Source organism: Phodopus roborovskii, unplaced genomic scaffold (genome assembly GCF_943737965.1).
Source record: "Phodopus roborovskii unplaced genomic scaffold, PHOROB, whole genome shotgun sequence".
Lineage (NCBI taxonomy): Eukaryota > Metazoa > Chordata > Mammalia > Rodentia > Cricetidae > Phodopus > Phodopus roborovskii.
The window spans coordinates 87,164-113,251 of record NW_026125406.1 but is presented as its reverse complement, the minus strand read 5'-3'; the positions used below and the strand labels follow the sequence as shown (position 1 = coordinate 113,251).

At 38.7% G+C, this 26,088-nt stretch overlaps 1 protein-coding gene across 1 annotated transcript; it reads left to right on the top strand.

Moving 5' to 3' along the window:
* Positions 1-51: 51 nt before the first annotated feature.
* On the top strand, positions 52-15,895 carry LOC127215278 (vomeronasal type-2 receptor 116-like; the record flags this gene model as incomplete). The annotated part of the gene is made up of 7 exons (XM_051175652.1): positions 52-112; positions 2,214-2,277; positions 5,374-5,672; positions 6,037-6,840; positions 7,571-7,798; positions 11,464-11,587; positions 14,967-15,895. Coding segments are annotated over 7 exons (2,509 nt in total), but the record flags the coding sequence as incomplete, so codon positions are not given.
* Positions 15,896-26,088: the final 10,193 nt, after the last annotated feature.

Here is a 26,088-nt window from a genome sequence, read left to right as displayed (position 1 = left end):
GATTTCAAAATATCTGGATGGCAATATTATCTGAAACGCTCTGTACAATAGTTTCCTTATTGTAAGAAATTTTTTATTATTTGATGTATATATCAGCATAAAATGCAAAACTGTCCAGTAATTTACATCAAATTAAATTCTCAGAAAGTCATCCATGCCTCTAATTAGTCTTGGGCTGGGGCTTCAATGTTTGGCTAGCAAGTCCATAGGTTTAAAACCAAAGCAAGCCAAAAACACTTAAGCTCAGGTCTGACTTGTCCGAATGTTGTCCATCCTTCTGTTTTAACAAATCTCAAATGACCCAAATGTATGTTTGTTAAGATGAAGGGAAAACAAGAGAAACTATGTGCTGATTACCAATTACCCATCAGGATGCAGTGGGTGGCTGGAGGTGTAAAGAAGGCTGAAGCCATGACCATATTGGATGTGCTGGTTCTGAATGTCTTGAGGTCTGGGAAAGTGTCTTTTAGCCCAAATAAAAGCTAAGTCAAAGAAAAACATAATAAGGTTTGTGTAAGCTTCTGGCAACAGCTTCAGGGGAGTAGCAGTGAGTCTAATAAACTAGGACTTTCTCAAGGCCTGACTGGATCATTTTGAGGCAACTTGCCCCTGTCCTGCCAAAAATGTTCGTCCCATGTTGGGGACCAAAGTGTAAATGGAGTTCTTAATTGGTCTAAGTAATAAAATCATGGAGATGGATAAAGAAGAAAATCTGAGAGACGAGAAAGAAGGAGCAAACAACCACCAGACCTCTCTACCATCTCAGCTGATGAGAGAGGGAGTTTATGCTTGTCCCTGCATACATCCTGTTTCTGCCAAGATACCACATGCTCTCTCTGCCTATACAGGCTTTCTAGACCCATCATAATTAGTTAATGGCAAGCTTCATTCTCTGAAATCAGACAGTCTTTATTTGAAGACGCAAGATATCACCACAAAGCTATATGCTTCATGTCTGTGCTAATTCTAGTATATTCCTAAACTTAACCTGAAAGTTTATCATTTCCTAGAAAAGGGCAATCTAGATACTGGTAGAACTGTCAGGTCCATGGCAAGACACACTCATGATCATGCTGGTACAGAGGCCTGCTGAAAGAATATTAAGAAGAAACATCAAATGGTTGGACTAATTATTGATATTATAATGGGAATTATTGCATTTAGTGCTAGTTCTGTGACATCAAGAGTGGCTCATCACTAACAAATACTAACTGCTGATATCATTAGACACTGGAATAAGCACTTTTCAGAGATTCAGACACAACAAAATAAAATAGATAGTGTGACAGTTAATGAGTTAGCTGATTTAACACAAAGTGTTATACTGTCGGGAAATTAGTTTAAAATATAGGTAGTATAAACATATTAAAAATGACAATCTTTCCAAAAGCAATATAAATATTCAATGCAATCCCCATCAAAATCCCAGCACAAACTTCACTGACCTTGAAAGTATAATAATCAACTATATATGGAAAAACAAAAGACCCAGGATAGCCAAAGAAAGCCTGTACAATAAAGGAACTTCAGGAGGCATAACCATCCCAACTTCAAACTCTACTATAGAGCTATAGTCCTGGGAATATCTTGGTATTGGCACAAAAGTAGGCAGGTAGACAAATGGAATCAAATCAGAAATCCTGTTATTAACTCCCACATCTACAAACACCTGGTTTTTGACAAAACAGCTAAAAGTATACAATGGAAGGAGAAAAGCATCTTCAACAAATGGTGCTAGCACAACTGGAAGATGGTGTATAGAAGGCTGCAGATAGACCCATATCTATTGCCATGCACAAAACTCAAGTCCAAATGGATCAAAGACCTCAAAGTAAATCCAGGCACACTCTCCAGGAAACTCTTAGAAGAGAAAGCGGGAGCTACCCTTGAACAAATTGGTACAAGAGACTGCTTCCTGAACATGAATGCAGTAGCACAGACACTGAGATCAACAATTAATAAATGAGATGTCCTCAAACTGAGAAGCTTCTATAAGGCAAAGGACACATTTGACAAGACCAAATGGCAACCCACAGACTGGTAAAAGATCCTCATCAACTCTACATCTGAAAGAGAGCTGATCTCCAAAATATACAAAGAACTCAAGGAACTAGTCACCAAATTTAAAAATGGGGTACAGAACTGAAGAGAGATTTGTAAATAGACAATATCAAAAAAGCTGAAAGACACTTAAGAGAGTGTTCAACATCCATAGCTATCAGAGAAATGAAAATCAAAACAACTCTGAGGTACCACCTTACTTCTTCCAGAATGGCTAAAATTAGAAACACCAATGACAACTTATGCTGGAGAGGATGTGGAGGAAGGGGAACACTCCTCCACTGCTGGTGGGAGTGCAAACGTGTACCTCAGGAAAATGGGAATCAATCTACCCAGCAATCCCATTCTTAGGCTTATATCCAAATGATCCACATCCATGCAAGAAATACATCTGTTCAACTGTGTTCATAGCAGCATTATATGTAGTAGCAAGAATCTGGAAGCAACCTAGATATCCCTCAACTGAAGGATTAATAAAGAAGATGTGACACATTTGCACAATGGAATATTACTCAGCTGAAGAAAAAAATTGAATCTTTAACTTCTCAGACAAATGGGTGGAACTTGAAGAAACCATTCTGAATAGGTAAGCCAGTCACGAAAGAGGAACATGGTATGTACTCACTCATATGAATTTTAGACACAGAGCAAAGGATCACCCGCCTACAAGTCACACCAACAAGGAGGAACCTAGGAGATTCATACAAGGTCCCTCACAGAAGGGGAAAGGAACAAGAACCCCTGAGCATATTGGGAGTTGGGGAGGGCAGTGAGTGGAGAGGGAGCTAGAAGGAGAAGGGGACTAGAGGAAAGCATCTGGGATCAGGAAGATTGAGTCAGGGGAGGAATAGATGAGAGAGGGGAGAGAGAGAGAGAGAGAGAGAGAGAGAGAGAGACCATAAAAGAGGGAGCTATTATAGGTTTTAAGAGAAAACTGACTCTAGAGAAATGTCCAGAGGCCTACAACACTGACCCCAACTAACAATTTGAGCAACAGTGGAAAGGCTACCATAAATGCCCTTCCCTTGTAATGAGATCAATGACTAACTTATCCACCATCAGGGAGCCCTCATCTAGTAGCTGCTAGAAACACAAGCAAACACCCACAAGTAAACACTGAGCCAAACTGGAATTCATATGCAGAGAGGGAGGACAAGACCATGCTGTGGAAACACATAGAGATAGCTGACCTGAACAAGGAGGAGCTAACAAGCCCCCATACTGATAGGTGGGAATCCAGCATGGGACTGACTCAGACCCCCTGAACATGGGTCTCAGCTAGAAGGCCTGAGCAGTCTAAGGGACCTCAGACAGTGGAACCAGGTGCACAAAAAAACTTTGGGAGCACATCCCCCATAGTGGGATACTCCCTTAACCTAGAGTTAGGAGGGAGGGCCTAGTCCCTACTCCAAATGACTCCCTGTGGAGTGGAGGGAAATGGAATGGAAGGGTGGTTAGGGTGCATGGGACGGAGGGAGGAAGGGAGGGAGAGGAAATAAATAAGCAAATAAATAAATAAATAAATAAAAAGAAATATTCATGAAACAGATAAAATGCAAATGTGATCCCAATGCTACATCCTATAGTATTACACCTTTCAATTTCAAGTTCAACAATAGCAAGTATGACTGAGAAGACTTAGATGCATTTGATGAGTCACCCTAATTCTTCTATAATAATTTACAATTTACAGCAAGAAATTGAGAACCTTTTACAAAACAGTTACTTGATAGTAAAGGAATGGGTGTTATGGAAAACTCTTCAGAATCAACAGGCTCATTCAACCATGTGAATCACTTCTGATTACTTGTTTTAGATAGTGTTACTCTCCCACGAGGCATAATAATAAACATATTAGCTTTTAAAATGTCATTGCTTATTTACATAAGATTGTAAAAGAATGACAGAAAATGCTGAATTTGATGAGAAGCCTCAAAGTCTTCAGAATATTTAATTCTAACATATTTTAAAAAGACATGTGTGGCAGGATACCCTTTTAGAAGTGTACAGCTGATTGGATTCTGAGTGGTAACAACCAGCTTTGATATGCATTTTGTGACTACTAACTTGGTCCCTAGTGCCTTCTGTTTAAAGTACATATATTGTATCTGAGAGACTCCTAAGGACTCAAAGTCTATTCAAAACTTGCTTAGGAAAATCTAGGAAATCACAGTATTCATTAATCAGGAAATTACGTTTGGCATTGTCCCTTTGGGAAGCTTAGATAAGAGAGTTGGTTATGTGGAAATTAACTTGTTAATGTATAAATGGGATAACAGTAAAAAGCCTTTTAATAAGGGGCAGTGAGTCAGTCCATGAGATTTTGTTGACTCCTACAACTGGAAAGGCTAGAAAATCATTCTTAGAGTGTATCTGTGTGGGCTTTCCTGTAACCCTCTGGACCCACACCTGTCACAAGGGCCAAATCACATGGTTACTCCCACCTTGATCACGATCAAATCATAGGGGCAAGAAACCAGGTCATAATTTTCCATTCAGTTGAACTCAGCTAAAAGGTGATCTACTCACATCCATCATCAGGTCTTCTATGTTGTTGTGTAATCCACTTTGATTAGCAGGTAGACCATCATGAAGGCATAAAAAAAGTGGAAGGCAGATTAAGGAAAATACAGTATATGTGTACACAATGCCCCCCCCCACACACACAAGGTCAAATCATGACATTGGCTGCTAATCCATAGGAAGGTCACTCAGTCATTGTGCTGTTCGTTATATGGCTCTCAGAAAGGAGAAGGAGATGGTAATAGGAGAGTAAAAGTTTGTTCAATGAACTGTGCTTGGGTGGGGGATATTTATACTCCTCCCAGGTGCATTTACTCATGTTGCTTTAGAACTGATGCATACAATTCAGGCAGACAAGCCACTGAGCATCATTGCTCCTTAATTGCAACCACTGAAATACTACAGCTCTTCATCTATGTACAGACAGAATGTGGTGTTAGGATATTTGAGATGTTAGAGTACAGAACAGGGGAGCCTTAAAGGATTTGAGTTTCCATCTGCTGGTTATCTCACATAAGCAACAAAAAATGGGGGTTTTGTATGTTTCTACTTACCAGTAGATTCCATGTGTGATGTAATTTCAAGTAAACTTCTTCCAGATATTTTTGATCCACCTGAGGCTTTTAGGTAATTTAATCACCAAGTACTATATAACCTGCCACTTAGATTGTAACCATTACATGATGACCAAAATTTTTGTTAGTAAATATTAAGAAAGAAGGTATGAGAGGGCCATTACACCATACTATTCATTATATGAGTTCTTTTTATGAATGTTGATAATCCTTCTCTGCAGATACAGGACGAGGAGTTACCAGTATTTTTTGGCCTTCATATTTGCCATTGAGGAAATCAACAGAAACACTCACATTTTACCTAACACATCTCTAGGATTTGATCTCTATAATATCAACAGCAATCAGTGGGACACTCTGGAGGCACCTTTCATTTGCCTCACAGGCATGGGAACAATGATTCCCAATTACACATGTAGAAGGCAGAAGAAGGCTGCTGCTTTACTGACAGGGATATCATGGGCAACATCTGCACATATTGGGAGACTGCTGAATCTCTACAAATATCCACAGGTGAGAGGACACGGCTGTGAGGGAACAAGAAACCTGTATTAAACTGCAGATCTTCCATCAAAATGTACAAAAGTTAGGGATATGCTATTCATCAATCAAAGAAAATAAATCAGGCATTTTGGTTATAAAGCCTCAAATATTTTGCTGGAGATAGTTAAGAGGAAGAGTTTGAAGCCTATATAGGGTGTACAGAAATTGCTGTATCTGGAAAGAAATTGTCTATAAATGATCTCAAAGCAAGATAGGAGATTAAAACACCATGAGCAGAAGTTAGTCTCTACAAATCACAAAGTGTTGCCTCAGGTTTAAGATTGTGTCCTATGACAATGTTTTCCCTCTTGTTTCCATTGGAAATTTCTATCAGCTTACATTTGGCCCATTTGACACTCTCCTGAGTGACAGAAGACAGTTCTCTTCTCTCTACCAGACAGCACCCAAGGACACATCTCTGTCACGTGCCATTGTCCTTTTGATGCTTCATTTCAGCTGGACATGGGTGGGGCTGGTTCTTGTAGATGATCATAATGGTGCTGAGATTCTCTCAGACTTGAGAAGAGAGATGGACAGGAATGGACTATGTATAGCTTTTGTAGAAATGATTCCAGACAATGAGAATTCATTTTATCATAATTCTATCATGACTATCAAGAAGATTATAAAATCAACTGCAAATGTGGTTATCATTTATGGTGACATGGAAGATTTAAGTGGTCTAATCATAGCTATGGTGGCCTTTTCAATGATTTGGAAAGTCTGGGTCATGAAGTCACAATGGCCTCTACATAGTCTTAGTAACTGTTTCATGTTGGATTCAATACATGGGAGTCTCGTTTTCACACATCACCATGCTGAGATTTCTGAATACAGGAATTTTCTCCAGGCATACAACCCTTCCAAATACCCAGATGATCACTATCTTGCTCTCATTTGGAATGCACACTTCAATTGCTCTTTTTCAGAACCTGATTGTAAAATTTTGGGCAACTGTCTGCCCAATGCTTCCTTGGAAATGTTGCCTAGATATATTTGGCAAATGGATATGACTGAAGAAAGTTACAATGTATATAATTCTGTGTATGCTGTGGCTCACAGCCTCCATGAGATGACTATAAATCAAGAACAAAATTATCTCTATGGAAAGGAAAAAGCAAATAATTATGTTTGGGAGGTAATTTTTCACTTTGTAGATTTTACCAATAGCACTGTGACATTTTTTAATTTTATACAATCACTCATTATATGATAGCACACTACACAGAATTTGCCAAAAATAATCTGAGAGATTGCTATAATTTATCACCTAGAATTTATTATAGACATCTATGTCAATGTTCCTGATGATTGGATGGCAATGAAAGGTTTAAATATGTGTATGTCATTATCTACTCTGTGTTACAATTAACCTGAAGATTTATAGTAATAATAAAATAAATTTGAAAATCCATTCTCAAGTATATTTCAAAACAGAAATTTGGGCACTAGACACTAAATTATCAAATTATACTAGAAACTTAAAGTTCAAATTTTGAAGTTATGTTTATATTACCTAACTGAGCATCTGTCCATTTTTATACAGTTTAGACATAAACACTCTGATATAAAAGGTTGAAACACTTAATAGTGAATAGCACTTCAACAGCATGGAAATTTCCCTGAATCAACAATCGCATAATATATCTGACGTGTTTGTTTGGGGAGGGGGATTAATTCTTTCATCTGAAACTGGCAGCCTAGAAGCATTATGCTCATTTTTGGTCTTTATCCAGTAAAACATTGATAAGTTGATATAGCTTGCACTTTTAATGTCATGTATTTGGGATAATGAGACACATCCCTTTATGAGGTTGTTTTGAACTTCCATGGGAATGAAATCATCATATGATTCTGCATCTCTTTAGCTTCACCTTTTTCTCAGGAACATCCATTTCAAAAATACTGCTGGAAACATTGTGGTTCTAGATTCACAAAGGAAATTGGAAGCAGAATACAATATTCTCAACCTCTGGGATTTTCCATTCGGTCTCAGACAAAAGATTAAAGTTGGAATATTTTCTCCAAAAGCTCCAAAGGGCCAAGGACTTCTCTTGTCTGACCACATGATACAGTGGGCCACAGGATTTACAGAGGTTGGTTGGATTTTATCACATTCTTTGAACTCTATCAATAAACATTTGTTTGAGGATATAATGGCTGTTGGTTCCTTGGGGAGTACAAATCTGTATGCACAAACTTACTCTCATCTGTGGAATTATTTATTCACTATTCTGGATAAAGAGGCTGCTTATTTTTCCTTCATTTTTCTATGGGCACTTATTTCCAGTTATATGTAGAGTGTCTATATAATAAGATTTCATCAATATGCAGAAACCACCTGAGGAGATAATTAATTTTACCCCCAGGTTAGAAAATGTCACCAGATAGATATTTTGCTTTTTGGTACCTGGCAGTATTCAAAAGCATGAAGGCCCATGAACAGGAGTGTATATATATATATGGGTGTGGATGTGGATGTGGATGTGGGTGTGGGTGTGGGTGTGGGTGTGTATCATATCAATCCAAGTTCCCTCTCCCTCCCCCCTCACACCCCTCCCATCCCAATCACCCCACTCCAAAGTTAGGGTGATGCCTTCCAGGAAGGATCATCCAAATCTGTCAAGACTAAGGGAGTATCCCTCCATAGGGAATGTGCTCCCAAAGTCCTTTCATGCACCAGGAATACATCCTGGTTCCACTGTTACAGGACCCGTAGACAGCCCAGGCCTTCTAACGAGACCCATGTTCAGGGAGCCAGAGTCGTTACAGTGCTGGTTTCCCAGCTATCAGTGTGGGGGTCCATGAGCTCCTGCTTGTTCAGGTCATCTGTCTTGTGGATTTCTGTAGACTGGTCTTGACATCTTTTCTTATCACTCCTCCCTCTCTGTAACTGGATTCCAGGAATTGATTCAGTATTTAGCTGTGGGTGTCTGCTTCTATTTCCATCAGCTACTAGATGAGTGCTCTATAATGGCATATCAGTTAGTTATCAATCTCACTATCAGGGAAGGGCATTTAAGGTAGTCTTTCCACTGTTACTCAGATTGTTAGTTGGGGTCACCCTTGTAGGTCTGTGAACATTTCTCTAGAGTTACTTTTCTCTTCAAACCTACAATGGCTCCCTCTATTATGGTATCTCATATATTTGTTCTCATCTATTTGTCCTCCTACTCAATCTTCTGAGTCCCACATGTTCTGCTCTCCTCCAATTCTCTTTCTCCTAATGCCCTCTCCACTCACTGTACCCCCCGCTCCCACTATGCTCAGGAGACCTTGTTCTTTTCCCCTTCTGTGAGGAACCTTGTATGAAACTCTTAGGTTCCTCCATGTATCCTAGTTTCTCAGGGCAGGGTGAATTATAGGCTGGCTATTCCTTGCTCTATATCTAAATCCATAGATGAGTGAGTACATACCATGTTCCTCTTTTGTGACTAGGTTACCTCACTCAGGATGGTTTCTTTAAGTTCAATCAATTTGCCTGTGAATTTCAAGATTCCATTGTTTTGTTTTGTTTTGTTTCTTCCCCCCCCCCACCCCACTGAGTAGTATTCCATTGTGTAGATGTGCCACATCTTTTTTATCCATTCTTCAGTTGCGGGGCCTGTAGGTTGCCTCAGGTTCTTGCTATTAGAAATAATGCTGCTTTGAACATAGTTGAACAGATGTCTTTGTTGCATGGATGTGGATCATTTGAGTTTATGCCTAAGAGGGGGATTATCGGGTCCTGTGGTAGATTGGTTCCCAATTTCCTGAGGAATGCCATACTGATCTCGAAAATGGCTGTACATGTTTGCACTCCTCCAAAAGTGGAGGAGTGTTCCTCTCTTCTCCACATCCTGTCCAGCATAAGTTGTCATTAGTGTTCCTAATTTTAGCCATTCTGGAAGAAGTAAGATAGTATCTCAGAGTTGTTTTGATTTACATTTCCCTGATGGCTAAGGATGTGGAGCAGTTCCTCCATATATATATATATATATATCCAAGTCCATTTAAATGAAAACAAACATTTATAGACACTATTTGGGAATTTGGGCGTTGTTCTTTCCAAACCACTTCCTGCTGGTAAGGGGCGCTGTCATGGGGGATTCTAAGAAGATGCAGAAATCCTGGCTGTAGTCTGTAAGGCTGCATGGTCCAGCTGTTTTGAATGTAGAATCACCTGGTACTCTGTTTCAGGCGGTCTGCCTTGATCAAACCACATCCACAGCTTTTCATTTTCTGTGGAAACAAAAATAGAAATCCTTTTCCCCAGTAACTTGTCCTTGAACTTATATTTTGGAGTCAAAGCATTTTTTATTTAATTTATTATTTTACATACCGATCCCAATTCCTTCTCCCTCCCTCCCTCCCTCCTTCCCTCCCTTTCACCCTCTCTGCCCTCTCACCTGCACTCTAAATACCCTCCCCTCCCATCCACCCACCCCAATTCCATATGTAGGGGAATGCCATCCAGTTGGGGTCATGTAGATCTGACAGGTCATGTGAAGTAGGGACTAGGGGCTTCTCTCCTTTATCTCCTAGATAAAGACAGTTATCCCTCTATGGGATCTTGCCAAAAGCAATCTACAGATTCAATGCAATCCCCATTAAAATCCCACCACAATTCTTCACTGACCTTGAAAGGATAATAATCAACTTTATATGGAAAAACAAAAGACCCAGGATAGCCAAAACAACCCTATATAATAAAAGAACTTCAGGAAGCATCACCATTCCTGACTTTAACCTCTACTACAGAGCTATAGTTCTGAAAACAGGCTGGTATTGGCACAAAAATAGACAAGTAGACCAATCGAATCAAATTGAAAATCCTGACATTAACCCACACACCTATGAACACCTGATTTTCGACAAAACAGCTAAAATTATACAATGGGGAAAGGACAGCATCCTCAACAAATGGTGCTGGCACAATTGGATGAGGGTGTGTAGAAGACTGCAGATAGACCCATGTCTGTCGCCATGCACAAAACTCAAGTCCAAATGGATCAAAGACCTCAACATAAATAAAGCCACATTGAACCTCTTAGAAGAGAAAGTAGGAGGTACCCTTGAACAAATTGGTATAGGAGACTGCTTCCTGAACATAACTCCAGGGTCACAGACACTGAGAGCAGTTTCTTAATTGTCTTTTGTCCATTTTGGATTCCTCTATTGAGAATTCTCTATTCAGTTCTGTACCCCACATTTTAATAGTATTATTTGGTATTTTGTTGACTAGTTTCTTGAGTTCTTTGTATATTTTGGAGATCAGCCCTCTGTCAGTTGTGGGCTTGGTGAAGATCTTTTCCCAGTTTGCAGGAAGCCTTTTGGCTTTATCGAATGTATCCTTAGCCTTACAGAAGCTTCTCAGTTTCAGGAGGTCCCATTTATTGTTGATCTCAGTATCTATGCTCTTCGAGTTATGTTCAGGAAGTAGTCTCATGTAACTATGTGTTCAAGGGTACCCTCCCACTTTCTCGTCTAAGAGGTTCAGTGTGGATGAATTGCTGTTGAGGCCTTTGATCCATTTGGACTTGAGAATTGTGCATGCCAATAGACATGGGTCTATTTACAGTCTTCTAAACACCATCATCCATTTGTGCCAGCACTATTTGTTGAAGATGCTTTCCTCCTTCCAATGTATAATATTAGCTATTTTGTCAAAAAACATGTGTTCGTAGGTGTGTATATTAATATCAAGATGTTTGATTTGATTTGTTTTATTACTTTATAATAGGCCACTCCTGAGTATTTTTACCATTTATTTGATTCTCAGCTTCCTCGCTCTGTGTGCAGTGAGAGCTGTTTTCCAGGATTCAGAAAATCTGCCCAGGAGGGGAGGCCTGCCTGTTGCTATGATTGCACTCAGTGTCCAGATAATGAGATTTCCAATGAAACAGGTAAATGTCATATTTTACTGGGGACTTTCCTACCATGCCACATTTTTTGGTAATATATCAGTTCATGTAAAGGGACAGTAGAGATAAACCCTGTTCTTCTTGATTTGGAAGTAATAATATTTTTGTTTATTTTATCATCTTTTAAATCGTGCCCTGACCATTGAATCTCATGCTTGATTTATGTTGCTGATACTCTACAGCCATTGTTCCTTTCATAGAACAACTTTACTGTTTACAAAGTAATCTTCTTTATTTCACCATGGGATGTAATACAGAGAGAGAGAGAGAGAGAGAGAGAGAGAGAGAGAGAGAGAGAGAGAAAGGAAGAGAGAGAGAGTATAATTAACAGGCTTCACTTGTATTTCAAAGCATATTTAGCTGATGGTTGGCACATATTTAAGGGTTCAATCCTTATGGCCCTTGGTTGCATATATTCAGTCATGGTTCTGGCTTCATCAGAGGTGTCAGAAAGGTTGTATTTAATGAACTCATGGACATCTGTTAAAGTTATTATTTTATATTTTGTCAATTTTTATCACTGGTTGTGTTGCCTCTCTGTATGTATGTACACTTTACTTATTTGATCAACATAAAAGTTAGAATAAGGCATCAAATATCCTGGAGGTGGAGTCACAGATAGTATTGACCACCATGTGGGTGCTTACAACACAACCCAGGTCCTCTTAAGGGTAACAAGGTTCCCTGAACCACAAATTATTTATCTACCTTCGTCTTTGATGTACAGCACTAATAATGTTCAACATTATTAGTATGTGTGTGTTCCTCCATCTGTATAAAGTACCAGAAACACTAAAGCTTTATTTTCCAAGGAGAGGGATATATAAAGATCTAAAACATGTTTTGACCCATAAAACATCAATTAATATGGTATGTCAAAATACTATTACATTACTCTTCCATGGAAACAAATATTTTTTAAATCAATAGTTTGTATGTATCATGAATTTGAATCTAAATATGTATCTCATCTGAGTTAATTTGATTAACCACCACTAAATAATGTGGGTAAATAGTCATTAACTCATTGTAAACAAATGACTTTATTTTTTAAGAGACAATGGAAGCATTATTACATATAAAAGAGGCAAATTATGGAACAATTTTTTTGTGATAGCTAAGTGAAAATGCTATATCACCACTTGCATTAATAATAATATTGTGAAAAGGCCAGGAACACATACAATTCTGTTAATAGAACAAGGCAGAACACTGCATTTGAAGGATCAACTTTTCAGGCAAAGATGGACATAGTACAGGTACCTTAAATAGTTGGTCGCTATTTACTCTTCATCTCTTGGGTGCCCACTACTCAGCTCCCAGATACCGACATGGAACTTTATACTTACTTAATATAGTCTGACCTTAGCTTGACTTATTTCTACACAGCGCTTCTTAAATTATCATGTCTACCTTATGCCTCGGGCAATGGTATTTCTCAGTTCTATATTCTTTGATAAATTCTTTACAATGACTTGTTGTGTAATTTGGTGGCTGGCCTCTGATATCCTCCTCTCCTCTTTCTTTTGCTCCTTGATTCTTCTCTCCAAGAGTTCTCCTCCCTACTTATTCTTTCTACTTGCCAGCCCTTTTTGTCTGTTGGCCATTCTGCTCTTGATTAGACCAATCAGATATTTTAGACAGGAAAAGTAATACAGCTTCACGGAATTAAATAAATGCAACATCAATGAATGAAACATACTTGTATCACAAAAGAAATGTTCTACAGAATAAACAAATGTAACATATCTTCATCTAATATTTCACAATGATATTATGCCTAAATATATCAAAGGAAGAGAAAATTGGCATGAGACAGTGGAAAGGAGCGAATGGAATAAGCACACTTAGAAACAATGTTAACTATGTAAAGAAAAATCAAAATGAAATCCTCGATATTAATATTAATTTCCAATGAGACTTTTCATATATTAACTGGATTGTTTTGAATACCACACTGGCTGTACTGAACACTCAGATATGGTATCAAGAGCTCATAAGCAGAGAAAGTTTCAAATATTTGGGGAGTTTTATTTGCCTAATATAAAATGTACATATTGAGATCTATTATACATGTCACCAAGATTTCATATGCATATAGAGACTTTGTGTACATTAGAGCCAAGGTAAGTTCATGAACACATTAAGTGTATTCATTAGAGAAAACTAGAATCATCAGTATCAAAACCTGAATGGTTGCAGTAAAATGAGACACTTCAAATTGTATTTAGTAAGAAAGAAGAAAGTAAAACATAAATGCTAAATATTTTAAAACAGTGAGTCCCATATTTTAAAACATATCAAATGAAGTGTAACTAACTTCATAGCACTTCCAAATTATAAAAACAAATTGCTCATGTCTTATACTCCATGCAATTTTCATAAAGAAGATACAGGATTTTGATTCTGAACCATTTCATGCTCAGTTTTAATCACCAGAAGTAAACACACAGAAAATAGAGGAGACAAAGTGCCTTGAGAGTGAGAAGGTAGCACAAAGACAGAAATATAAGAAATAACAAATAAAATGCTGACAATGGAATAAAATACAAGGTAGTAGCAAAATGATGAATTCAATATCTTAATGCAAATTTTCAACAATCCATCAAATCGAAAAATTTACTTTACAAAAACAGACTGTTTTAATTGAAAGAAAATGAGATATAAATAGAATGTTATTTATATCTTTCTGAATTCAAGATGAAACTCAAAAATGTAAAGGGATATAGTATCATACAAATACTACCTGACCAATATGACTAAAACAAGAGTTCTATTTCTATGTGTTAAATTGATCATTTCTTCCTAGAAATGACTAATAAGTTTCAAAAAGGGAGTTTTTCAAGCTTTCACAAATCTGATAGTTCATGTTCCTCTAAGCACCATCAGAGAATGAACATACAGGAGAATTCAATCAATTAGCATTATGGGAATAGATAGTCTTGAGTGTGATAACTGAGAACATTACAAGAAAAATACCTTCAAATCACATTCTCCTTGCACTGAAATCACAGGACAAAGACACACAAGGGAATTAAAAATGACGTGATCCTATGATCAAGTTATGGTTATATAATTTAATTCAGAAATTTATGACTAAATAAACAAATGCAAGTTATTCTTAATTGAAAATGTACTTAAGTACACTAATAAAAAGAATAGAAAGGTACACTGCATGTTCAATAAGAAGATCCTGGATCATGAATTAGAAGGCATATGGAAATTTTCACTACTAAGCACTGATGTACATGAGTTGAAACAACAAAGAAAATGTGGGCAAATACAAGAGAGTTGGTGCTGGGAAGTGGCTTGCAACCAAAGGGTAATCTGAGCAGAGACTCACAATATCTTTAATTCATAGATACGGATCATTGTATGAGGTGTCCAGAAAGTCACTATGCAAACACAGAGCAGAACCACTGCCTCCAGAAAACAGTTACCTTTCTGGCCTATGAAGACACTTTGGGACTGACACTGGCCTCCTTGGCCCTGGGCTTCTCTACCATAAGTGTTGGTGTTCTTTGTGTCTTTGTTAAACACCACCACACTCCCATCGTCAAGGCCAACAATTGGTCTCTCACTTACATCCTGCTCATCACTCTGACCTTCTGTTTTCTCTGTCCCTTGCTCTTCATTGGCCATCCCAACACAGCCACCTGTGTCCTGCAGCAGAGCACTTTTGCAGTTCTGTTCACAGTGGCTCTCTCCACAGTCTTGGCCAAAACCATTACTGTGGTTCTGGCTTTTAAGGCCACAGTTCCAGGGAGACTGATAAGGTGGATAATGATATCAAGGGCTCCTAACTACATCATTCCAGTCTGCACTCTTATCCAACTTGTTCTCTGTGGAATTTGGCTGAGCATCTCTCCTCCCTTTGCTGACTCAGATGCTCACACTGAACATGGCCACATAATTGCTTCATGCAACAAGGGCTCCACTATTGCCTTCCACTCTGTCCTGGGATACCTCTGCTCCCTGGCACTTGGGAGCTACACTATGGCTTACCTGTCCAGGAACCTGCCTGACACATTCAATGAAGCCAAGTTCATTTCTTTCAGCATGTTGGTTTTCTTCAGTGTGTGGGTCACCTTCCTTCCTGTCTACCACAGCACTAAGGGGAAAGTCACAGTTGCCATGGAAGGCTTTTCCATCCTGTCATCCAGTGCAGGCCTCCTAGGCTGCATCTTTGTTCCCAAGTGCTACATTATTTTGTTCAGACCACATAGGAATGTGCTAAATTATGTCAGGAACAAAGCACCTGCTAGAGGAAAAGTAGATTATACAGTTTAGTGCATGCTTTTCTGAATTATATAGACACCTACAGGCCTCTTTGGGACCTGTACAATTCACAGAGAAAATATAGCCATTATAATTATTGTTTTCATTTATTAATGAATACATGCTTGTTTTGCTTACTTCTCTCAAATGGAAAGCTGACTTCCATGAATATGCATGGTATTCTGAAAAATATTAAAGAAAATATGAAGGAAACATGTATTCCTTCTTCACCTCTTCAACATGGCATAACTTTGTATTTATAAAACCAAACGAACTCATATTTTCCATGGGCGTTTAATGCCATTGATATTTCCTGAATTCTTCATGCTTATATTTCCTGTAGTATTAAATGTAAGACAGTACATTGTTATAATTAATATGAATTTGACATGAAAATTACTTGTCAAATGATTATATAATGAGCTGCATATAGAGTAAAATGAAGACCAATTTATATCTTAATAATAACACAAAGGCTGATAACAGTAATCAAATACTTACCCTAAAAGACAATTACATGAAACTTCCTTTAAGTCTGTGAAGAATTTGAAATGCCCTGCTTAACCAGTACTGTAGGACTTGCGCTCATATCTATCTTTACTATAGATATCTAAACATTTTGTTCACTTACTCATTCACAATTTAATTTTAATAAATTCCTCTACATTCTTTCAACAGGAATTGGTGTATTTTATAACTCTTGGGCATTTATTAGTACCCATTCCTCCATATTTTATCAACATTTCATAAAAGATATGTAATACTTTAGGAACAACAATTCTCTCTTTTTTATTTATTTTATATAACCAAGTTCATTTAAATGATTTATATGTATGTATATGTATATAGTTACATTGTTTAAGTATTTGTTCCTGCTTTATTCAGGGAAGTTTTAATCAGTTTTTTTAGCTAAGTTCCTGAGTATTACAGATTTTCTTCACTCATGTTTCCTGTACCTATGAGATTAGTCAAATATAGATGCTTACTCTTCAATCACTTCATAGACATACAGAACATAACATTTAAATGTTTTAATATTAGTACTCCATTGACATGAGACACTGTTGCTCCTGACAGCACCGTTCACTTTCCCAAAAATACGTTGGACACTGTTGTTGCTCCTGCTGGAGTTCATTCTCGCCTCAGCTAATGGCCTGTTGGGCAAAGAACTGCCCCCACCTTGACCACTGATGTGGACATGCAGTCCTATGTGCTTGCAGGAGACAAATATAGAAGACTGCAGGACCTTGCCAAGTCAGGGTAAGACAGCCATTCTACCTCCCTGCTGTTGTTGTGGTCTGTCAAGTTCTCTTGGCCTTAGCCAAAACTGGGTGTACCAACGTTGCTGTGAGAACTAGGGTGACTGACTAGGTAGCTTGCTGTTTCTGTCCTTGCTGCACCTTTTGGAAGTTGCCCATCCACACTTCCTGTGTACCCTAGTATCATTATTAAACTATCACAACTATTATTCTCTCTTCCTAGTTAGATATATTAGGTACTAGACTTATGTTCTCCAGCTTAGGACAACTCTATTGTAAACTCCGTTAAGCCTTCACCCTAGGACTAGATATGTAGGTCATTTTGTTCTCGGTTTTCCTTTTCTTAGAGCACACTTGTTATTCACTGTTTTGTATATAGTTTTGTATTAAGCCTAAATCTTTTCTTTAGACTAAAAGGGGAATTGTAGTGAGATAGTCATTCTGTGGCACTGACCAAGCCCATTGGGGGGTGGAGCCATGGGCAGATACAACCTGTGGAAGGAGGTCTGAGGAAGAGCTGGGAAAACTCTCTTGCTGGCGAGATTCTGACAGGAGAGCATCGGGTGAAATTTCCTGATGTTCATCTGTCTAGGTTATAAGTTATTTCTCCCTAAATAAACATCTATTTGGCCTATTTGTTTATCCTGATCCTTATTTAACCATGATACAGTCTTCTAAACCAATTTGTTCAAGAGTACCTACTACTTTCTCTTCTAAGAGGTTCAATGTTGCTGGATTGATGTTGAGGTCTTTAATCCATTTGGACTTGAGTCTTATGCATGGTGATAGACATGGGTCTATCTGCAGTCTTCTACACACCCTCATCCAATTGTGCCAGCACCATTTGTTGAGGATGCTGTCCTTGCCCCATTGTATAATTTTAGCTGTTTTGTCAAAAATCGGGTGTTCATAAGTGTGTGGGTTAATATCAGGATTTTTAAATCGATTCCATTGGTCTACCTATTTTGATACCAATACTAGGCTGTTTTCAGAACTATATCTCTGTAGTAGAGGTTAAAGTCAGGAATGGTGATGCTCCTGAAGTTCTTTTATGGTATAGGGTTGTTTTGGCTATCCTGGATCTTTTGTTTTTCCATATAAAGTTGATTATTATCCTTTCAAGGTCAGTGAAGAATTGTGGTGGGATTTTAATGGGGATTGCATTGAATCTGTAGATTGCTTTTGGCAAGATTGCCATTTTTACTATGTTTATCCTACCTATCCAAGAGCATGGGAGATCTTTCATTTTCTGGTATCTTCTTTAATTTTTTTCTTTAGAGCCACAAAGTTCTTATTATATAGGTCTTTTACTTATTTGGTAAGTGTTACACCAAGATACTTCATGTTGCTTGTGGCTATTGTAAAGGGTGATGTTTCTCTGATTTCTTTCTCTGTCTCTTTGTCGTCTGAAAAAAGTAGGGCTACTGATTTTTTTGAGTTTATCTTGTATCCTGCTAGTTTGCTGAAGGTGTTTATCAGCTGTAGGAGTTCTCTGGTAGAGTTTATTAGGTCGCTTATGTAAACTATCATATCATCTGCAAATAGAGACAGTTTGACTTCTTCGTTTCCAATTTGGATCCCTGATCTCCTTTTGTTGTCTTATAGCTTTAACTAGAACTTCCAGTATGATATTGAAGAGATATGGAGAGAGAGGGCAGCCTTGTCTTGTTCCTGACTTTAGAGGAATTGGCTTAAGTTTCTCTCCATTCAGTTTGATGTTGGCAATTGGTTTGCTGTATATTGCTCTTATTATGTTTAGGTATGTTCCTGTTATCCCTGACCTCTCCAAGACCTTTATCATGACATGGTATTGAATTTTGTCGAAGGGTTTTTCAGCATCTAGGGAGATAATCATATGGTTTTTCTGTTTCTGTTTGTTTATATGGTGGATCATGTTGATAGATTTTCATATGTTAAACCATCCCTGCATTCCAGGGATGAAGCCTCCTTGGTCATGGTGGATGATTTCTCTGATGTATTGTTGAATTTGGTTTGCCAGTATTTTATTGAGTATTTTTGCATCGATGTTCATCAGGGATATTGGTCTGTAGTTTTCTTTCTTAGTTGTGTCTTTGTGAGGCTTGGGTGCCAAGGTTATTGTGGCCTCATAAAAAGAGTTTGGCAATGAATCTTCTGTTTCTATTTTGTGGAACAGTTTGAGGAGTAGTGGTATTAGTTCTTCCTTCAATGTCTGGTAGAATTCTGCACTGAATCCATCTGGCCTTGGACTTTTTTTTGGTTGGAAGGCTTTCGATGACTGCTTCTATTTCATTGCGGGTTATAGGTCTCTTTAAGTTGTTTGTCTGTTCTTGATTTAATTTTGGTAAGTGATAGTTATCTAGAAATTTGTTCATTTCCTTTGAATTTTCAATTTTTGTGGAATACAGATATTCAAAGGATGACCTTAAAATTGTCTGGATTTCCTCTGTGTCCGTAGTTATGTTCCCTCTTTTCGTTTCTGATTTTTGTTAATTTGCATGTTCTCTCTCTGCTTTTTTGTTAATTTGGATAAAGGTTTGTCTATCTTGTTGATTTTCTCAAAAAACCAACTCTTCGTTGCATTGATTTTTTTGTATTGTTTTCCTGGTTTCTATTTTGTTGATTTCAGCCCTCAAGTTGATTATTTCCTGGTGTCTACTCCTACAAGGTGAGTTCTCTTCTCTCTGTTCTAAGGCTTTCAGTTGTGCTGTTAATTCTCTTATGTGACTATCCTCTGTTTTCTTCATATGGGCACTTAGTGCAATGAACTTCCCTCGTAGCACTGCTTTCAAGGTGTCCCATAAGTTCAGGTATGTTGTGTCCTCATTCTCATTGAATATTAGAAAGTCCTTAATTTCTTTCTTTATTTCTTCTTTGACCCAGGTGTGGTGCAATTGCACATTGTTCAGTTTCCATGAGTTTGCAGGTTTTCTTCTATTTGTGTTGTTGAATTCCAATTTTAAAGCATAGTGGTCTGATAAGTTACAGAGGACTATTCCTATTCTCTTGTATCTGTTGAGGTTTGTTATGCCACCTTGTATGTGGTCGATTTTAGAGAAGGTTCCATATGGAGCAGAGAAGAAGGTATTTTCTTTTGTCTTGGGATGGAATGTACTATAGATGTCTGTTAACCTCAGTTGAGACATAACTTCTGTTAGTTCTTTTGTTTCTTTGTTGAGTTTCTGATTTGTGGTCCTGTCTAGTGTTGAGAGTCGTGTATTGAAGTCTCCCACTATAAGTGAGTGAGGTTTTATATGAGCTTTGAGTTTTAGTAGTGTTTGTTTTATGAATGTGGGTGCCTTTGTATTAGGGGCATAGATGTTCAGAACTGAGACTTTGTGTTGATGGATTTCTCCTGCGATGAATATGAAATGACCATCTTCATCTCTTTTGATTAATTTTGGTTTGAAGTCTAACTTGTTAGATATTAGGATAGCCACGCCTGCTTGCTTCTTATTTCCATTTGATTGAAAATCTTTTCCCAACCCTTTACCCTGAGGTAATGTCTATCTTTGAAGCTTAGATGTGTTTCTTGCATGCAACAGAAGGATGGATTCTATCTTCGTATCCATTCTGTTAGCCTGTGTCTTTTCACAGGTGAGTTAAGACCATTAATGTTGAGGGTGAGTAAGGACCATTGATTGTTGGTGCTTGTTTGTTTTAGGTTTGTTGTTGGCAGTGGTATTGTGAATATATTTGTTCTGCTTTACCCTTGGTTTCTGGTGTAGTTGGATTATCTGTTGCCAACATTTTTGTGGGCATAGTTACCTTCCTTGGGTTGGAGTTTTCCTTCCAATATTTTCTGTAGGGCTGTATTTGTAGATATGTATTGGGAAAATCTGGTTTTGCCGTTAAATATCTTGTTTTCTCCATCTATAGTGATTGAGAGTTTTGCTGGATATAGTAGCCTAGGCTGGCATCCATGTTCTCTTAATACTTGTAGAACATTTATCCAGGACCTTCTGGCCTTGAGGGTTTCCATGGAGAAGTCAGGTGTAATTTTGATAGGTCTGCCTTTATATGTTAACTGTCCTTTTTCCTTCACTGCTCCTAATATTCTTTCTTTATTCTGTATGCTAGGTGTTTTGATTATTATATGTTGAGGGGTCTTTTTTCTTTGGTCTAGCCTATTTGGTGTTTGGTATGCTTCTTGTGCTTTCATGGGCATGTCCTTCTTCAGATTGGGAAAGTTTTCCTCGATGATTGTGTTGAATATGTTTTCGGCACCTTTGAGCTGGGCTTCCTCACCTTCCTCTATGCCTATTATTCTTAGGTTTGGCCTTTTCACGGTGTCCCACATTTCCTGGATGTTTTGTGTTAAGGATTTGTTGGATTTACGATTTTCTTTGGTCGATGAATCTATTCTCTCTAGTTTATCTTATGCACCTGAGATTCTCTCTTCCATCTCTTGAATTCTGTTGGTTATGCTTGTGTCTGTAGTTCCTGATCTTTTGCCCAGTTTTTCTATCTCCAGCATTCCTACGGTTTGTGTTGCCTTTATTTTTTTCTCTTTCAGTTTTCAAATCTTGAACCATTTCCTTCACCTGCTTAATTGTTTTTTCTTGGCTTTCTGTACTTTCTTTACTTTCCTTAAGAAATTTGTTCATTTCTTCCAATTTTTTGTTTGTTTTTTCTTCCATTTCTTTAAGGGATTTTCTCACATCTTCTTTGAGGACCTCTATCATTTTTATGACGATAATTTTTATTTATTTATTTATTTATTTATTTATTTTTCATTTAATTTATTATTTTACATGTCGATCCCAGTTCCCCCTCCATTCCTCCCTCCCTCTTTCCCTCCGTCCTTCCCTTCCTTCCTCCCTCCCTCACTTTTACCCTCTCTGCCCTCTCACATGCACTCTAACCACCCTCCCCTCCCATCACCCTACCCCAATTCCATATGTAGGGGAATGCCATCCAGTTGGGGTCATGTAGATCTGACAGGTCATGTGAAGTAGGGACTAGGGCTTCTCTCCTGTCTCTAGGTTAAGGCAGTTAACCCTCCATGGGGGATGTTTTCGCGAGGTCCTTTTGTGTACCAGGGATACATCCTGGCTCTACTGTATGACGATAGTTTTTAAGTCATTCCCTTCTGCTTCATCTGCTTTGTTGTGTTCCAATCTAGTTGGTGTAGATTCCCTAGATTCTGGTGGTGTCATGCTTGACTTTCTGTTATTAGGCGTTTTCTTGTATTGCCGTCTTCCCATAGCTTCTTCCAGTAGGTGTTGGTGGTGTCTGTCATTCTCTCTATGGGACTTCCCTGGTGGGCTTAGGTGTGTCAGAGTTTTGATGTCTGTAGCTCTGGGTGGTCCAAGCTCTCTAGGAGGTCTCTCCACAGGCAGGGGCCAGGTGATGGGGGTCAGTGATCAGGCTGCATCAGAAGACTGGTGCTGGGGGTCAAATATCCTGAAGGCTGGGACTCTGGATGTTCCTTGTGAGGCTTCTTTAACAGAGGCCTTGCTATGGGGGTCAAGGATCCTGTTGGCAGGAACTCAGAGTGGTCCCGCAGAGATAGGCAGATCTCTCGGAGAGGCCTGGAACTCCAGTAGAGGACTGGCAGTGGGGGGTCAGAGACTAGGCAGGTGGAAGTCACAGGTGGTCCCTCATGGATAGGAAGGTCTCCTGTGTTCAGAGCTGCTCCTGGAAGTTCTCCGAAGGTGTCTGGATTGTTGGCTCCACCCTCTGTCCCAGTGCTCCACCAGAGTGGTGGGTCAGTGGGCAGTGTGTGGGCACAGAGTAGGGGGAGGGAAGGCTCTCAGTAGGAGTGGGTGGGGGTGGGGTGTATCAGACCTGCATGAGTGCTCTCTATGGGGACAGGACACAGGGGCAGGGGGATCTGGGGCCAACCCAGGGAATTCTTGGGGAAGGGTGTAGGGGAGAATCCACTTGAATTGGTCCCAGACTCACCTCTAGTCAAGGTGTGGTGAGGGGGAAAAAGGCTGGGCTGATATTCAGGATGTTTCTGCACTGACAGGGGGATCTATCTGAGACCTGGCACTCTCTAGCTGAGGCCTCTTTAGCAGAGGCCCTGCGATGGGGGTCAAGGATTCTGCTGGCAAGAACTCAGAGTGGTCCTGCAGAGAGCAGAGATAGGCGGATCTCTGGGAGGGGCCCAAAACTCCAGTAGAGGACCAGCGGTCAGAGGCCAGGCAGGTGGAAATTACTGGTGGTCCCACGTGGATAGGAACGTCTTGTGTGTTCAGTGCTTCTCCCGGAAGTTCCCCGAAGGTGTCTCTTTCTGTACTTTCTTTAAGAGATTTGTTCATTTCTTCCAATTTTTTGTTTTTTCTTCCAATTCTTTAACGGATTTTCTCACATCGTCTTTTGGGGGCCTCTATCATTATTATGAAGATATCTTTTTTATGTCGTTCTCTTGCTTCATCTGCTTTGTGGTGTTCAGGTCTAGATGGTGTAAAGTCCCTAGATTCTGGAGGTGCCATGCTTGTCTTTCCATTGTTAGGTGTTTTCTTGTATTGCCGTCTTCCCATCGCTTCTTTCAGTGGGTGCAGGTGGGGTCTCTCTCTATGGTACTTTCCCGGTGGGCTTAATTTGGCCAGAAGTTCAATGTCTGTAGCTCTGGGTGGTCCAATCTCTCTAGGAGGTCTCTCCTCAGGCAGGGGCTCTTTATCAGAGGCCTGGCAATGGGGTCAATGATCCAGCAGGTGGAAGTCAGGATGGTCCCAAGGGGATAGGTGGATCTCTGGGAGGGGCCCGTAACTCCAGCAGAGGACTGGCAGTGGGGGTCAGAGGTCAGGCAGGCAGGGAGTCAGGGTGGTCCCTTGTGGATAGGCATTTTAGTGTGCTCAGAGCCTCTCTAGGAACTTCCCTTAAGGTGGCGGGATTGTTGGAGCTTTCCTCTGTTCCAGTGCTCAACCAGAGCAGTGGGACAGCCAGAAGGGTATAGCACAAGGTGGGGGAGGGGGGAGGCTCTTTGTGAGGAGGATGTGTGTATCAGAGCACGAGGAGCGCTCCAGGAAGTTCTGTAATACATTTTTTATGGTCTAATTTCCTTAGACTTTCACAAAAAGTTTTTTGGTAATTTGGGAAGTATATTTCATAAATTAATTTCTCATGTCAATTAGTTTAAACAAAAGATTCAATTTCATATTTGTATATTTAATATTTTTCAAAACTATAACTTTGCCATTAATATGAAATATATACACATGTGATCTTAGGTCTCACTAATTATTCATGTATTTTTTTGTGTCATGCTTTTACTATGAAAATAAACACATTTATTTGAATATTATAATTTCCTTAATGTAGTAATGCTCCAAATAATTCCACAGTGAGCTTCATACTATGTTATTATGTTGACCAGTTATGTCTTATTTTATAAACAGAAATCAAATGATGCTCAATTATAAGAGAAAACATAGAGATTATTACATTAATTCACTGTTTAAACTGTGAATGTGTCAAATGTCCAACTGTATCCAGGTTAGCTGACTGTCTTCTTACTCTCTTTGTCTCTATACATCCATATAGTTTTTTTTTTTTTAATTCTACTCCCTTCTTCAAAATTATTCCTTTTTGGCTCAGTTAGTATTCACTCTTTCAACTGAAAGCATGTGTATGGTGAATTCTATAATTATATAACTACCTATTTCTCAGGCACTTATCAACATTTCATTGACATGCACTCCATTAAGGCTGTATTTTCTTGTGATCTCTCCTCTCTATTGCATGCTGTATGTGTAAGTGTGGGAGACCTTTACTAGTATATGCCTTTATTTTAGAGCAGGAAGGAGAAACTGGTTGGTATATAAAATAAATGAAAAAGTGTTATTTGAATAAAGTATTAAAAAAAAAGGAACAGGCTCAGGAGAAACAATTTTGACCTCTATGTCATCATTAAAGTCCCTCTGTTCAATCAGTCAGCCAAAAGGAAGTCAGAAGACAACAGCACATATGTGTTTATTGTTGAGGTCTAGGCCACAAACATGAACAAGGCTGTAAAGAATCTCTAAGATCTTGATGTGGCCAAAACCAGTAGCATAGTAAGACCTGGTAGAAGAGGCATGTTCTTGGCTGCCTCCTGATGGTGATGTTCTAGATGTTGTCATCAAAACTGATACTGAAACTAAGGGCAACACCTAATTTTAAATACACATTTCCCCCATAAGAAGATTAATTTCATCAGTTCATTACATTTTCCTCAGAGTATTACTGTGCCATTGATGTGATACTTGATTTATGTTGCTGATCTAGTCTAGGCTTTGTTCCCTTTACAGAAGGACTTTCCCCTTCCCACTAAATTATCTTCATTTCATCACAAAATTTAACATATACAATTTAAATGACATTTGTTTGCATTTTTGAAACCATATTTTAGAGATCACTGTGGATATGTTTAAGATTTGCATCTTTCTATTCAGTGTTATATGATTCCTAGCTCCTTTCTTGATTCCCCTAAGGTGACCAGAAAGGTTGGATTTGATGGTCAGTGTCTATGAGTTTGATGTCCAGCATAAGGAATGATCAGCATCCCTCAAAATCCCTGATTTTCTGTAGACTATGTGAGTATAAGACGCATCAGAGTATATATAAAATTATATATTTTGATTAGTCAGTACAATAGGTTCCCAAAGATCTAAATATTGATTTGGTTATAGAAAATGCATTTAGAGAGGAATATTGTATATTTATCATGAGAAATTGCATTCATCAGAAAAATAATTATTTCCTCATGCTCTTCTTCCCCTTCCCCTCCCCTTTACCACCCCTCTTGCCCCAGTTTACCCAGAAGTTCTCATCTAATTTTCCTTCCCAGGGCAATCCCTGCACCCATCTTAGTGCCTTCCTTGTTACTAGGCTTCTCTGGAGCTGTGGATTATAGTCTGGTTACCTTTTGATTTACATCTAATATTTACTTATGAGTGAATACTTACCTTTCTGAGTCTGGGTTATCTCACTAAGGATGTTTTTTTTTCTAGTTTTATCCATTGTCCTGCAAATTTCATG